This window comes from Scyliorhinus canicula, chromosome 3, assembly GCF_902713615.1.
Source record: "Scyliorhinus canicula chromosome 3, sScyCan1.1, whole genome shotgun sequence".
NCBI classification, from domain to species: domain Eukaryota; kingdom Metazoa; phylum Chordata; class Chondrichthyes; order Carcharhiniformes; family Scyliorhinidae; genus Scyliorhinus; species Scyliorhinus canicula.
The window spans coordinates 118,558,584-118,574,706 of NC_052148.1; the positions used below are offsets into that span (position 1 = coordinate 118,558,584).

Sequence of the window (16,123 nt, forward strand, 5' to 3'; positions counted from 1 at the left end):
GATGTTGTTTTGCACATGTTGAAAGAAGGTTTTTTTCTCTATCTGCATTTTAGAAGCTGTTTCCAGTCTGCTTGATAACTTGAAAAGAAATAATTGTTTTCTGGAAGAAATTCAAACCTGCTGTTTTGGAAAGGAAACAGGAGCATCTATACCAGGTCTTGAGTACTATGTGCTGGGCCACACCTTTGAGAAGGGTTTTCTGGTTTACAGGATCTTGTTATTAAATTGGAACAGCTAAAGGGGGAATTTATTAAGAGTTATTCATAGAGTACTGTGACTGTGTGGGGCATGTATGTTGGTAGTTGATAAAAATGCTTACTGTGTGTGTTTATCAAAGTGTGAACTAAATTCGTAGAATAAAGATTGTTTTTTTCATTAAAAGCGCTGAAGACCTCTGTTGAATAACACCTGAAAGGCAGGCCCTTGTGCTCATCGTAACCAAAATTAATAAACAGTTGTCAGTTAGGTGAACTCCATGATATACTTTGGAGTTTTCTTAACTCAGGCCCATAACAATATCCAGAAATGTATTGATTTCTGTCTTGAACATACGCGATGACTAAGTCTCCACACTCTCTGGGGTAAAGAATTTAAAAGATTCGCCACCTTCTGAGTGAAACAAATCCTCTTCATTTCAGCCCTAAATGGCCCACCTCCTATTCTGAGATTGTGTGCCCTGGTTCTAGAACCCGGGTCGGGATTCTCGACCCTGTACCGGGTCGGAGAATCACCAGGGTGGGGGGGGGGGGGGGGGGGGGAGAGAGAATCACTTGACGCCGGTCCACCAATTCTCCGGCGACTGGAAAATCAGCGGCAATGGCGCCAGCACGGTCATTGTGGTGCCGGGCAGGGGCCGCTCAACGCAGCCCCCCCCCCCAGCGATTCTCCGCGCTCGAAGGGCGAAATGCCCGCCAACTTCAGCCGAGTCCCGCCGGCGCCATTCGCATGTGGTCCTACCCGGTGTTCATGCTGCGGGGGCCGTCCTGGTGTGGGGGAGGGGGGGGTCGGACTCCGGGGGGGGGGTGGCCTCCACGGTGGCCAGGCCCACGATCGTGGCCTACCAATTGGCAGGCGGGCTTATCCTTGGGGGGGGGGGGGGGGGGGGGGCTATGTTCTATGTTCCTCTGCGCCGGGCCCTTTAGGGCTCCACCATGTTGCCTGGGGGTCGGCACGGAGCAGGCAACCCACGCCATGCGCGAACCTGTGCTGGCCGTGGCGCGCATGCGCGAATTCGCGCCTTCCCTGCTGCTGCCCGTATCGGCAGCTGGAGCTGTGTGAGGAGCTCCAATGCCATGCTGGCCCCCTGTTCGGCGCAGGATCGCTGATCCTAGGGGCCAGATGACACCGTCGTAAAACGCTCCAGCATTTACAACGGTGTCAGCACTTAGCCCCAGGATCGGGGGATCCCACCCCCGAGCTGAGGGAAACATCCTTCCTGCATCTGGCCTGTCGAGCCCTGTGAGAATTTTAAATGTTTCAATGAGATTGTCTTTCATTCTTCTAAATGCGAGAAAACACAGGCCCAGCCTCCCCATCTCTCCTTCGAGGACAATTTGCCATCCCAGGAATCAGTCTGGTGAACCTTCATTGAACTCCCTGAATGGCAAATATAATTTCCTTGGGTAAGGAAACCAAAACTGTATGCAGTACTCTTCGTGTAGTTCACCGCTTACCAGTAGGTTGGAAAGGTACAATTGATGGCACATGCAAAAGATATTAGATATTTAGAAATATTGTTTGTTTAATGCAACTTATTGGTCTCAGATTAAACTTCATTGGGTCCAGGATTGGGCATCCTGTCGGAAGAATGTAATACATATGGCAAAAAGGCTTTTCTTGTTCTATAAATTCCAATGTAATCCAACAAGATGCAAAAATTGAAGTGTTAGTGGATGATTATTTATATAGAAAGAGAAGTTAAGAAGGTAGATTGTAAAACTTTAGTCATAATACCTGGTCGAAGGACTACATTCATACATTGCAGAAGGGCCTCCGCGGCATTGGTGCATGCTTCAATGCCTTTAGAAGAAGAAAGATCCCCATCTGTCAGGGCTTTAATATGGCCTTTTGATAAGTCCAAATAGTTCTGCAAAATAAGCATGTGTACAGTGTACATTCCATTTAATAGAGTCTCACAAAGGAATATAATGCATGACAGAGATATAGGGCTAGGTTTTAGAGGGCACCATAACCCCCCCTCCCCGGGTCATTAATTGCCAACTTAAGAGCCTCACGAGGCCCAAGGGCAGGCAGGCCACCCAATGCTTCCAGCATCCCTGTAAAATTTGAGAGACAGCCAGGGATGGTTAGGTAGGCAGCGGGAAAGCCAAGCGTGGATTTTATGAGCACACGCCCCCCCCCCCCCCCCCCCCCCCCACCCCCATCCAAACCGGACAGTGGGTACCTGAAAAATCCAGCCTCTAGTGTGCAATTGAGAATATTGTTTCAGTTTCCAAGACAGTTTAACTTCTCATACCATAATAAAATCTAAATATTGCAGATTTTGGAGATCTAAAATTAGAACAAAAAGTGCTAGAAAAACACAGCAAGTCTGGCAGCATCGGTGAAGAGAGAAAGAGTTAACATTTCCAGTCTAATCTGACTCTTCTTCGGAACCGAAGAGGTAGAAATGTGATGGGTTTTATGCCGTTGTAAAAGTGATAGCAGGTCAGGTGGAACAAAATGGAAAGTCAGGGATAGGCTAGAGTGGGAGATTATATAGCAAAGAGCTAATTCTTTCGATGCCATTAGTTATTTCAACAATTTCCATTTTCTTAGCCCTAATCAGCTTTTTTCTCCATGGACATCCAATCCCTCTACACCTTCATCCTCAGCAGTATGTTCTGAGGACTCTCCGCTTCTTCTTGAATGGAGAGACGAACAGTCTCCCATCCACCATTACTCTCTTCTACATGGCTGATGTTGTTCTTCCGTTGAACAATTTCCCCTTTAAATTGTCTCACTTCCTCCAAATAAAGGTGTAGCTATGGTTAACCGCATGGGCCTTAGTTATGCTTGGCTTTGTGAGTTTTGTGGAATATTCCTTGTTCCAGTCCTACTCATTTGCGTACATCAATTTAAAAAAAAAAAAATTTTTATTCAAATTTTTCAACATATTTTCTCCCAACAATAAAATAAACAAGGCATAGAAAAATCAGAAAGAAAAGCCCCTCCCCCAATACAAAACAATAAATTAATAACAAAAAAGAAAGTAGCAAACATATAGTTGCAAAAACCCCTTTAACAGATCCATAATCCATCCCCCCCTCCCCAGCACTGGGGTTGCTGCTGAGATTGACCACCCCTTAACACTCCGCCAGGGAATCAAGAAAAGGCTGCCACTGCCGGAAGAATCCTTGCACCGACCCCCTCAGGACAAACTTGACCCTCTCCAGTCTGATGAACGCGGCCATGTAATTAATCCAGGATTCCGTGCTCGGGGGCTTCGCGTCCCTCCACTGTAAAAGAATCCTACGCCGGGCTACTAGAGACGCAAAGGCCAGAATACCAGATACCGGCCTCTCTCGCCTCCTGCACTCCCGTCTCCGATGCTACCCCAAAGATAGCGAGCCCCCAGCCCGGTTCCACCCTGGAACTGACCACCTTGGACAAGGTCCCCGCCACCCCCTTCCAGAACCCCTCCAACGCCGGACACGCCCAGAACATGTGGGTGTGATTCACCGGGCCTCCCGAACACCTCCCACACCTGTCCTCACCCCCAAAGAACCGGCTCAGCCTGGCCCCAGTCATGTGCGCCCTATGCAGCACCTTCAGCTTAATTAAACTGAGCCATGCGCAAGAAGACGACAAATTCACCCTCCCCAGGGCATCCGGCCACGTCCCCTCATCGATCTCCTCCCCTAGCTGCTCTTCCCACTTCGCTTTCAGCTCCTCCACCGAGGCCTCCTCCCCTCCTGAATCACCTGATAAATTGCCGAGATCCTACCCTCACCGACCCACATCCCCAAGAGCACCCTATCCTGCACCCCCTTGGCGGCAATAGCGGAAACTCCGCCACCTGCCGCTTAACAAACGCCCTAATCTGCATATACCTGAAAGTATTCCCAGGGGGTAGACCCCACTTTCCCTCCAACTCCTCGAAGGTCACAAACTTCCCGTGGAGGAAAAGGTCCCACATCCGCCTGATGCCTGCCCTATGCCAACACAAAAACCCACCATCTATTCTCCCTGGTGCAAACCGGTGGTTGCCCCGTATCGGGGGGGGGGGGGGGGGGGGGGGGGGGTGGGAGCGGGGCCGTCACCAGTGCCTCCAAACTCGTTCCTCCACAGGTCGCCACCTCCAACCTCTTCCATGCGTCACCCTCCCCTCCATCACCCACCTACGAATCATTGCCACATTCACAGCCCAGTAGTACCCACACAGGTTGCGCAACGCCAAACCACCTACCTCCCTGCCTCCCTCCAGGAATACCCTCCTCACTCTCGGGGTCTTCAACGCCCACAAGAACCCCAGAATACTCTTATTAACCCGCCTAAAGAAAGCCTTCGAAATCAAGCTGGGGAGACACTGGAAGAGAAACAAAAACCTCGGGAGCACCGTCATCTTAACCGACTGGACCCTGCCCGCCAAGGAGAGTGGCAGCACATCCACCTCCTAAACTCCTCCTCCATCTGTTCCACCAGCCTCGAAACGTTTAGCCTATGTAGGGCCCCCCAGCTCCTAGCTATCTGGACACCAAGATATCTAAAGCTCCTCTCCGCTCTCTTCAACGGGAGCTCCCCTATCTCCCTCTCCTGGTCCCCCAAGTGCAGCACAAACAGCTCACTCCTCCCCACGTTGAGCTTATAGCCCGAAAAGTCCCCAAACTCCCCAAGTATCCTCAACACCTCTGGCATCCCCCCCTGCCGGATCCGCGATGTACAAGAGTAAATCATCCGCGTACAGCGACAACCGGTGCTCCCCCCCCACCCCGCACAATTCCCCCTCCAGTTCTTCGAATCCCTCAGCGCCATACCAGGGGTTCAATCGCTAACGCGAAGAGCAGGGGAGACAAGGGGCACCCCTGTCTCGTCCCCCGGGACAGCCGAAAGTCCTCCGACCTCCTCCCATGCATCACCACGCTCGCTACCGGGGCTCTATACAGCAGTCTCACCCAGCTAATGAATCCCTCACCAAACCCAAATCTCCTCAACACCTCCCACAGCTAGCTCCACTCCACCCTATCGAAGGCTTTCTCCGCATCCATCGATGCTACTATTTCCGCCTCCCCATCCGCCGACGACATCATCATAACATTAAGAAGTCGCCGCACACTGACATTCAGCTGCCTCCCCTTCACAAACCCCGTTTGGTCCTCCTGGATAACCAGCGGGACCACATCTTCCAGCCTCCTGGACTGTATCTTAGCCAACAACTTTGCGTCCACGTTGAGGAGCGAGATCGGCCTGTAAGACCCACACTGGAGGGGGTCCTTATCCCGCTTCAGAATCAGTGAAATTATTGCTCTAGACATCGTCAGGGGCAAAGCCCCCCCCCCCCCCCCCCCCCCCACACCTCATTCAAGGGTCCTCACTAACAACGGGCCCAGCAGGTCTGAGAACTTCTTATAAAACTCCACTGGGAACCCGTCAGGTCCCTGTGCTTTCCCTGTCTGCATACTCCCCAGCGCCTCCATCAGCTTCTCCAACTCGATTGGGGCCCCCAGACCCTCCACCCGCTCCTCCTCCACTCTTGGGAACTCCAGCTTATCCAGAAAGCGGTCCATCCCGCCCACCTCCCTAGGGGGCACCGACTGGTACAGCTCCTCGCAGAAGGACCTGAACACCCCATTAATGTCCCTAGCACTCCGCACCAGGTTCCCTCCTGCATCTGTGACTCCCCATCTCTCTCGCTGCCTCCCGCTTCCGGAGCTGGTGGGCCAGCATCCGACTTGCCTTCTCCCCGTACTCATATACCGCCCCCTGCGCCCTCCTCCACTGCGCCTCCGCTTTCCAGGTGGTCAGTATGTCGAACTCCGCTTGGAGACTGCGATGCTTCCTCTAAAGCCCCTCTTCCGGGACATCCACATACCTCCTGTCCACCCTTACCATTTCTTCCACCAACCTCTCCCTCTCAACCCTCTCCCCCCTCTCCCTGTGCGCACGTATAGATATCAGCTCCCCTCTAACCACCGCCTTCAGCGCTTCCCAGACCACCCCAACTTGCACCTCCCCATTGTCATTAGCTTCCAAATACCCCTCTATGCACCTACGGACTGAATGCCCACATACGTCCTCCTCTGACGGAAACCCCACATCCAACCTCCACAGCGGGTGCTGATCCTTCCCCTCCCCCAGCTCCAGGTCCACCGAATGTGGAGTGTGGTCAGATATGACTATCGCTGAATACTCCGTCCCCACCACTCTCGGGATTAGCGCCCTGCTGAGGACAAAAAAATTCAATCCGGGAATAAGCCTTGTGGACATGGGAGAAAAAGGAAAACTCCCTACCTCCCGGCCTCAAAAACCTCCACGGGTCTACCCCTCCCATCTGATCCATAAACCCCCTCAGTACTGTGGCCGCCGCCGGCCTCGTGCCCGTCTTAGACCTCGAACGATCCAGAGCTGGGTCCAGCAATGTAATAAAATCCCCTCCCAAGATCAAGCCCCCCGTCTCCAGGTCCGGAATCCGGCTCAACATTCGCTGCATGAAACCTGCATCGTCTCAGTTAGGGGCGTGCACATTAATCAGAACATCCCGCTCCCCTTGAAGCCTACCACTCACCATTACGTATCTGCCACAGCTATCCGCCACCACACTCGACGCCACGAACGACAAACTCTTACCAACTAAAATCGCCACCCCTCGATTCTTCGCATCTAGCCCCGAGTGAAACACCTGTCCAACCCAGCTTCTTCTCAGCCTCACCTGAGCCGCCACCTTGAGGTGCGTCTCCTGGAGCATAACCACGTCCGCTCCCAGCCCCTTCAAATGCGCCAAGACCCGGGACCGCTTCACCGGTCCATTCAGCCCCCTCACGTTCCATGTGACCAACCGAATCGGGGGGGTCTTCCCCCTCCCTCTGCGCCGGTCAGCCATAGCTCTCCCTTGGCTCACCACGTGCCCACAGAACCCCGGCAGGCCCGTTCCCCACAGTGGCAGACCCCCTCCCAACCTCATTTGCGTACATCAATGACTATCGATGCCACTTCCTGGAACTGGAAAAAAATCATCACTTGCTTCCAATGTCCATCCTTCACCAACCTGCCCATGGTCCATCTCTAATACTTCCTTTCTTTGACCTCTCTATCACCATTTCTGGAATAGACTGTCTATTAATATTCATTACAAGCCCAATGACTTGCACAGCTTCCTCAAACCCTGCTTCGTGCAAGAACTCCATTCCATTCTCCCAGTTTCTCAGTTTCTGTTGTATCTGTTTTGATGATGATACCACCACAGTGCATCCTTTTTCCTGAACCAAGGATTTAACTCACACTATGGTTGGCAGTGCGTTCAACCACTTTTGTCCTTACCCCTCCCTCTCAGAACTACAGTAGAGATCCCCTTGTCCCCACTTTACACTCCACATGCATCTGTATTCAAAGGCCTATCCTCCGTCATTTTGGTCACCTTGCAATATGCCACCACATCGTCCCCTGTCTGTTAGCATTCCGAAGGGACCATTCCCTCCATGACACCCTGGTCCACTTCTTGATCACCTTAACACATCATGGTACGGTAGCACAGTGGTTAGCACTGTTGCTTCACAGCACCAGGGTTCCAGGTTCAATTCCTGGCTTGGATTACTGTCCGTGTGGAGTCTCCATGTAATGCCTGTCCCTTTACCTCCTCCTGCCACACTGTCCAAACAGTCCTTCCAGGTGAAGCAACAATTTACTTGTACTTCTTTCAATTTGTTTGCCTGCATTTTCCTCTCACAATCCAGTCTCCTCTGCACTGGGGAGACCAAACATACATTGGGTGAGCGCTGTGTGGAACACCTCCACTTAATGCACAAGACCTTCCATTTGCTTGCCATTTCAATTCACCATCTTGCTCTCATGCTCACATTTCTGTCCTCAGCCTGCTGCCACACTGCAGTGAAGCCCGATACAAGCTCGAGGAAGAGAACCTTATCTTCTAATTAGGCACTAACAACATTCAGGAATCAACATCAAGTTCAACTTAGAAGGGTGACCAGCAGCATCATGAGCTTTGTTTGGGCGCATGGGACCCCGAGGGTGAAGAGGGTCTTCTTGGAGCGGGGTAGAGATGGGGGGGGCTGGCGTTACCCAATCTCTCGGGGTACTACTGGGCGGCCAATGTGTCGATGGTGCGCAGGTGGGTGATGGAGGGGGAGGGGCAGCATGGAAACGGATGGAGAGGGCGTCCTGTGGAGGTACAAGCCTGGGGGACCTGGTAACGGCACCGTGGCCGCTCCCTCCTACGAGGTATACCACGAGTCCGGTAGTGGCGGCTACCCTCAAGATTTGGGGGTAGTGGAGGCGACATAGGGGAGAAGTGGGGGGCTCGATGGAGGCTCCGTTAAGAGGGAACCATAGGTTCGTCCCGGGGAACATTGATGGGGGAATTTCAGGGTTGGCACAGAGCGGGCATCAGACAGCTGAGGGACCTGTTTATTGATAGGAGGTTTGCGAGCCTGGGGGAGTTGGAGGAGAAATTTGGGCTCCCGCCGGGAAACACGTTCAGGTATCTGCAGGTTAAGGCATTTGCTAGACAGCAGGTGGAGGGATTCCCTTCGCTTCCCGCGAGGGGGGTGAGTGCCAGGGTGCTTTCGGGGGTCTGGGTCGGAGAGGGGAAGATATCTGATATCTACAAGGTTATGCAGGAGGTGGAGGAGGCGTCAGTAGAGGAGCTGAAAACTAAGTGGGAGGGGGAACTGGGGGAACAGATTGAGGACGGGACATGGGCTGATCCCCTGGAGAGGGTTATTCTTCCTCCTCGTGTGCGCGGCTTAGCCTCATCCAATTCAAGGTGTTGCACCGGGCCCACATGACTGGGACGAGGATGAGTAGGTTCTTTGGGGGTGAAGACAGGTGTGTCAGGTGCTTGGGGAGTCCAGCGAACCATGCCCATATGTTCTAGGAATGCCCGGCACTGGAGTTCTGGAAGGGGGTGGCGAGGACGATGTTAAGGGTGGTGGGATCCAGGGTCAAGCCAGGATGGGGACTCGCGATCTTTGGGGTTGGGGTGGAGCCGGGAGTGCAGGAGGCGAAAGAGGCCGGTGTGCTGGCCTTTGCGTCCCTAGTCGTCCGGCGAAGGATTTTGCTACAATGGAAGGATGCAAGGCCCCCAAGCGTGGAGACCTGGATCAATGACATGGCGGGTTTTATTAAGCTAGAGAAGGTCAAATTCGCCCTGAGAGGATCGGTACAAGGGTTCTTTAGGCGGTGGCAACCTTTCCTCGACTTTCTGGCTCAACGATAGGGTACTGGGACAACAGCAGCAGCAACCCGGGAGGGAGGGGGAGAAGGGGGACGATGACCATGTTTGTTTATTTAATTTAAATTTATTTTGTTATTTTGTTGCATTTCATTGTTTGTTGTTATATTTTATATTTTCTGTAAAAAATTCCAATAAAAATTATTTTTTAAAAAAACATCAAGTTCAACAACTTCAAACCATGAATTCTGTCCTCGGTTTTGATTCTTTTCCATTCCAAGTGTCAGTTTGTATCTTGTTTTCATGCTTTTTATTTCAGACAGTTAACCTTTATTCCTGCTATTCTGAACCAATACATTGTTTCTTTGCTGCTTCCATTACCACTCCCTGTGCCTTTTGTTCCATTACACCTTTGTCATTTAATCTCCCCTGCCCTCCAAACTATACCTGACCTTCCCTTTTGTTTCACCTGAAACCCCCATCCCGCCAACTCCCTTTTTTCAACAGCATAAAACTCATCATATTTCCACATCAAATCTGTAGAAGTCATATTGGACTCAAAACATCAACTCTGCTTCTCTCCACAGATGCTGCTAGACTTGCTGAGTTTTTCCATCACTTTGTTTTTATTAACTTCACATAATATTTGGCAGATGGAATGCATCAACCCTGTGACATAAATATAAAAATAAGCTAAATTTTGTATTCAGGTATTATTTCCAACAGGTTACAATGACAACAATGGAATTTCTTTTTATTCACCCATTACTCAACGCTATTAAATTCAGGCAAGAAATCTGTCAAGAGTCTAATACATCTAAAAACTCATCACCATGTTTAAGAAGCTCCAGGTTAGGCAACTTGGCATTCTGCACCTGCCTTTAGGGAATCCATTTAGCTAATGTAGTGTACACCCATTGATTCCCTGTAGGGGCACATTATACTTCATAAATCCAGCGGGCTTAGGCACAGATTGACATAGCTGCAATTTCAGAACCTTCAAATGTGGAGCTCATTTCAGCCAGCTAGAACCATTCAGCATATCGGCACATAACATTATTAAGTTTTCCAATTATCTCTATTAAGCTAGGAATTGGTTTGCAGGGTCTATTATGGAGTTAACTTGGTTTCACGTTTCCACAGGAACAAGAGTAGGAACCTGTTCTACTATTCCATTAGATTTTGGTTGATCTGTATCTTAACTCCAACTACCTGCCCTGGTTCCATAACCCTTAACACTCTTAACTAATGAAAAACTATCAACATCAGTTTTGAATTGTCCAACTGACCGAGCTTCAAGATGTTTTCTCTTTTTATGTGAGGGTAGTTGGGGTAAATGTTCCAGATTTGCATTCACTTTGTATAAATATTTTCCAATATCACTTCTGAACAGCCTAACTCTAATGTGTTATGGCCTTGATCTTGATTCACACATCAGAGGAAACAATTTCTTTCCAGAGTATTGCTGAAAAAAGGAGACATGCTGTGGAAGCATTTTGTCTTGCACTCATCAGGACAGAATCGCAAGAATACCAAATCTTGAAGCAAATGGGAAGAGGGTGTTGACTAGTTGGAAAGTGGACTCTGATTGGCAGTGGCATTGCCATGGAGAATATACCAGGGAACAGTTAAGTGCCAAGCTTTTGTTTAACTTCAAATCAAGCAAGTCAACTCTGATTAATCAATGCATTGCCATGAGGAATTATTTATTTCTATCCACCCTATAAAGGGAATACATGCCTAGTCTGTCCAACCTGTCCTCATAATTTAATCCTTTTAACTGGTATCATTCTCGTGAGATGATCAGACACGTTTTTGTGGAGCTATCCTGTCCCATCTCTTTCCCTTGCCTGTGAATGGAAGTGTAATCTAGTTGGTAAGTTCCAATTTGAATTTTTAAAGACAATAGAAACAACATGCTCCTCACATGCAGAATGGTAAGCAGCAAAACCCATTATAAAATTTGAGAGAGTACGCACCCTCCCTCCCCCAAACTGCAGCATGGGTATATGCCATATCCCATTATGCCATGGTTCTACTAGCTGGAGATGTAAAGCTTAAACAACAGTTGTATTTTGCCTTTATACAATCCAATTATGCTAAACACTGAGCTTTGGCTAACACCTTCTAGCAGCTGTATAACCGTACAAGTATCAGCCAAAGCTCATACTTGTCAAAGTCAGATGGTTGCAAGTTTGAGGCCCTTTCCAGAGAGTTGAGCTCAAAAATCTTGACACACCAGTGCAACATCATGAGGTACTGTGGAGGTCTTTTGGACGAGACGCCGTGTGCCCTCTCAGTTGGATCTAAAAGATCCAGTGAACACTATTTCAGAGAGCAAGAGAGATATCCCAGTGTCCTGAGCATTTTTAAAATTTATTTATTAATTCAGGGGATGTGGGCCAGCAATATTTCCCACACCGAATTGCCCTTGAACTGAGTGCTTTGTTGGGACATTTTGGAGGGCATTTAAGAGTCAACCACAATTCTGTGGATCTGGAGTCAAATGTAGGCCAGACCAGGTGAGACCAGGGGCAGATTTCCTTCCCTAAAAGACATCAGTGAACCAGATGGGAGTTTTCAACAATAGTCATCATTAAACTTTTAAGTCCAGAATCTTATTGAATTCAAATTTCACCATCTGCTTGGTGGGCTTTGAACCTGGGTCTTCAGGACTTTACCCCGATTTCTGGATTACTAGCCCAGTGACAAAACCACCACGCTGCCACCACCTCCCTCTCTATCCTTCTTTAATGAATATAATTTTTTTTTTAAATGATCAGGTCATTGCTGTTGTGGCAGCTTGCTGTACACAAATTGACTTCTGAATTTCCTATGTTAAGCAGTGATTACAATTTAGAAGTACTTGATTGCCCTATAAAATGCACTGGTGTGTCCTAAGGTCATAAAAAGTGCTATATAAATGTAGGCCTGTTTTTTATTCAGTGTTTCTTCATTGCTATACAACTCCCCTGCTCTTCTTTGACATAATATCTTGGGGTCTTTTGTGTCTAGCCAAGGGTGCAGACTGGGACTCAGTTTATTGTCTCATTTAAAAGAGGGCATCTCGCACAGCGCTCCTTCTACACTGCATTGCAGTGTCAGCGGAGTTTTTGAGCCCTCGTCCTGTATTGTAACACTTGAACACACAAATCGTCTGACCCAGAGACAAGGGTGTTACCAACTGAGCCACAGTCAGTAACAGGAATATGAAAATAAGGACTGAATGTATGAATTTAAAATAACTAAATTCTGCCTGGTCCGATATCCCTATGCAACCCTGCTTTACTTGAAGTCTAAACTTGCTCTTACGTAATACTGTAGAAGATTGAGTAAAAAAAACACAAAATTTACTTCCATGTAGACCACCTGTCAACTTTTAACAATACAAATTCTAATGTGCATATGGAAACTGTCCTTGTAATTATCACATTGTAATTAAACATCTCCTTCAATTTATATGCTCTAGGAGGAAGAAGTTGTCACTATATGACAAGTTTACATAGGTAGTTTTCATTATGTTTGCAGTTATAGGAATTTATAATGGAATTACATAAAAATAAGAACAAAATGGAAAACGTATGACTTTGCAAACATGTGCATATATCACCTGGCTTCGAATCCTATAAGGAATTCACTTGCTTTCACAAGTAAAATATCAAGGGTACATCTTAGGTATGTTTCAAATTTTATTGCAAAATTGTAGAGGTAAGCACTTTCAGCATTAACTCAGCAACCAATAATAATTCATGATGTGGAGATGCCGGCGTTGGACTGGGGTGAGCACAGTAAGAAGTCTTACAACACCAGGTTAAAGTCCAACAGGTTTGTTTCAAACACGAGCTTTCGGAGCACGGCTCCTTCTTCAGGTGAATGGAAAGGCTTGTTCCAGAAATGTTTATATAGACACAGTCAGAGATGCCCCGGAATGCGAGCACCTGCAGGCAATCAAATCATCAAAGATGCAGAGAGAGAGGTAACTCCAGGTTAAAGAGGTGTGAATTGTCCCAAGCCAGTTCAGTCGGTAGGCCTCTGCAAGTCCAGGCTTGTTGGTGGGGGCCGAATGTAATGCGACATGAATCCCAGATCCCGGTTGAGTCCGCATTCATGCGTGCGGAACTTAGCTATAAGTTTTTGCTCAGCAATTTTGCGTTGTCGCGTCTCCTGAAGGCCTCCTTGTAGAATGCTGACCCGGAGATCAGAGGCTGAATGTCCTTGACTGCTGAAGTGTTCCCCAACTGGAAGGGAACAGTCCTGCCTGTTGATAGTCGCACGATGCCCGTTTATTCGTTGTCGCAGTGTCTGCATGGTCTCGCCAATGTACCACGCTTCGGGACATCCTTTCCTGCAGCGTATGAGGTAGACTACATTGGTCGAGTCGCACGAGTATGCGCCGCGTACCTGGTGGGTGGTGTTTCCACGTGTAATGGTGGTGTCCATGTCGATGATCTGGCATGTCTTGCAGAGATTACCCTGGCAGGGTTTTGTGGTGTTGTGGTTGCTGTTCTGAAGGCTGGGTAATTTGCTGCAAACAATGGTTTGTTTGAGGTTGCGCGGTTGTTTGAAGGCCAGTAGTGGGGGTGTGGGGATGACCTTGGCAAGATGTCCATCCTCGCTGATGATGTGTTGGAGGCTGCGAAGAAGATGTCGTAGTTTCTCCGCCCCAGGAAAGTACTGGACGACGAAGGGTACTCTGTCAGTGGTGTCCCGTGTTTGTCTTCTGAGGAGGTCGGTGCGGTTTTTTGCTGTGGCGCGGTGGAACTGTCGATCAATGAGTCGAGCGCCATATCCCGTTCGTACGAGGGCATCTTTCAGCATCTGTAGGTGTCTGTTGCGCTCCTCCTTGTCTGAGCAGATCCTGTGTATACGGAGGGCTTGTCCATAGGGGATGGCTTCTTTAATGTGTTTCGGGTGAAAGCTGGAGAGGTGGAGCATCGTGAGATTATCTGTGGGCTTGCGGTAAAGCGAGGTGCTGAGGTGACCGTCCTTGATGGAGACGAGTGTGTCCAAGAATGGAGCTGAATTTGGAGAATAGTCCATGGTGAGTTTGATGGTGGGATGGAACTTATTGATGTCATCGTGTAGTCGTTTCAGTGATGTCTCGCCGTGGGTCCAAAGGAAAAAAATGTCATCGATGTATCTGGTGTATAGCATCGGTTGAAAGTCCTGTGTGGTGAGGAAGTCCTGTTCAAACTTGTGCATGAAGATGTTGGCATATTGAGGTGCAAATTTGGTCCCCATGGCTGTTCCGTGCGTCTGGATGAAGAATTTGTTGTCGAAGGTGAAGACGTTGTGGTCTAGAATGAAACGGATGAGTTGCAGAATTGCGTCTGGAGATTGGCAGTTGTCGGTGTTGAGGACTGAGGCTGTTGCAGCAATGCCGTCGTCATGGGGGATGCTGGTGTAGAGTGCCGAGACATCCATTGTGACGAGGAATGTTCCTGGTTCAACTGGTCCATGGGTGCTGAGTTTCTGTAGGAAGTCCGTCGTGTCGCGACAGAAGCTGGGTGTACCTTGTACGATGGGTTTCAAGATGCCCTCGATGTGGCCAGAGAGGTTCTCACACAGGGTCCCATTGCCTGAAACGATAGGACGGCCTGGTGTGTTGGCCTTGTGTATTTTCGGGAGGCAGTAGAGATCTCCAATGCGGGGATTACGTGGGATGAGAGCACGTAGGGTGTTCTGAAGGTCTGGATCTAAGGTCTTGATCAGTCTGCTGAGTTGGCGGATGTGTTCCTTGGTTGGATCTGCGGGTAACTGCCTGTAGTGTTCCTGGTTGTCGAGTTGTCGGTATACTTCTTTGCAGTAGTCTGTTCTGTTCAGTATGACGGTGGCCCCTCCTTTGTCTGCTGGTTTGATGACGATGTTGCGGTTGGTCTTGAGAGTGCGGATGGCGTTGCTGCAACAGCCTCAGTCCTCAACGCCATCCGCACTCTCAAGACCAACCGCAACATCGTCATCAAACCAGCAGACAAAGGAGGGGCCACCGTCATACTGAACAGAACAGACTACTGCAAAGAAGTATACCGACAACTCGACAACCAGGAACACTACAGGCAGTTACCCGCAGATCCAACCAAGGAACACATCCGCCAACTCAGCAGACTGATCAAGACCTTAGATCCAGACCTTCAGAACACCCTACGTGCTCTCATCCCACGTAATCCCCGCATTGGAGATCTCTACTGCCTCCCGAAAATACACAAGGCCAACACACCAGGCCGTCCTATCGTTTCAGGCAATGGGACCCTGTGTGAGAACCTCTCTGGCCACATCGAGGGCATCTTGAAACCCATCGTACAAGGTACACCCAGCTTCTGTCGCGACACGACGGACTTCCTACAGAAACTCAGCACCCATGGACCAGTTGAACCAGGAACATTCCTCGTCACAATGGATGTCTCGGCACTCTACACCAGCATCCCCCATGACGACGGCATTGCTGCAACAGCCTCAGTCCTCAACACCGACAACTGCCAATCTCCAGACGCAATTCTGCAACTCATCCGTTTCATTCTAGACCACAACGTCTTCACCTTCGACAACAAATTCTTCATCCAGACGCACGGAACAGCCATGGGGACCAAATTTGCACCTCAATATGCCAACATCTTCATGCACAAGTTTGAACAGGACTTCCTCACCACACAGGACTTTCAACCGATGCTATACACCAGATACATCGATGACATTTTTTTCCTTTGGACCCACGGCGAGACATCACTGAAACGACTACACGATGACATCAATAAGTTCCATCCCACCATCAAACTCACC

General features: G+C 49.2%; 1 protein-coding gene across 1 annotated transcript in view; it reads right to left on the reverse strand.

The window, feature by feature from the left end:
- exoc1 (exocyst complex component 1) overlaps nucleotides 1–16,123 on the reverse strand; it is a 174,832-nt gene that overhangs the window by 103,159 nt on the left and 55,550 nt on the right. The window contains exon 7 of the mRNA XM_038791157.1: nucleotides 1,954–2,086. Coding sequence (XP_038647085.1) covers nucleotides 1,954–2,086 — 133 coding nt within the window. The remainder of the gene's footprint in view (nucleotides 1–1,953; nucleotides 2,087–16,123) is intronic.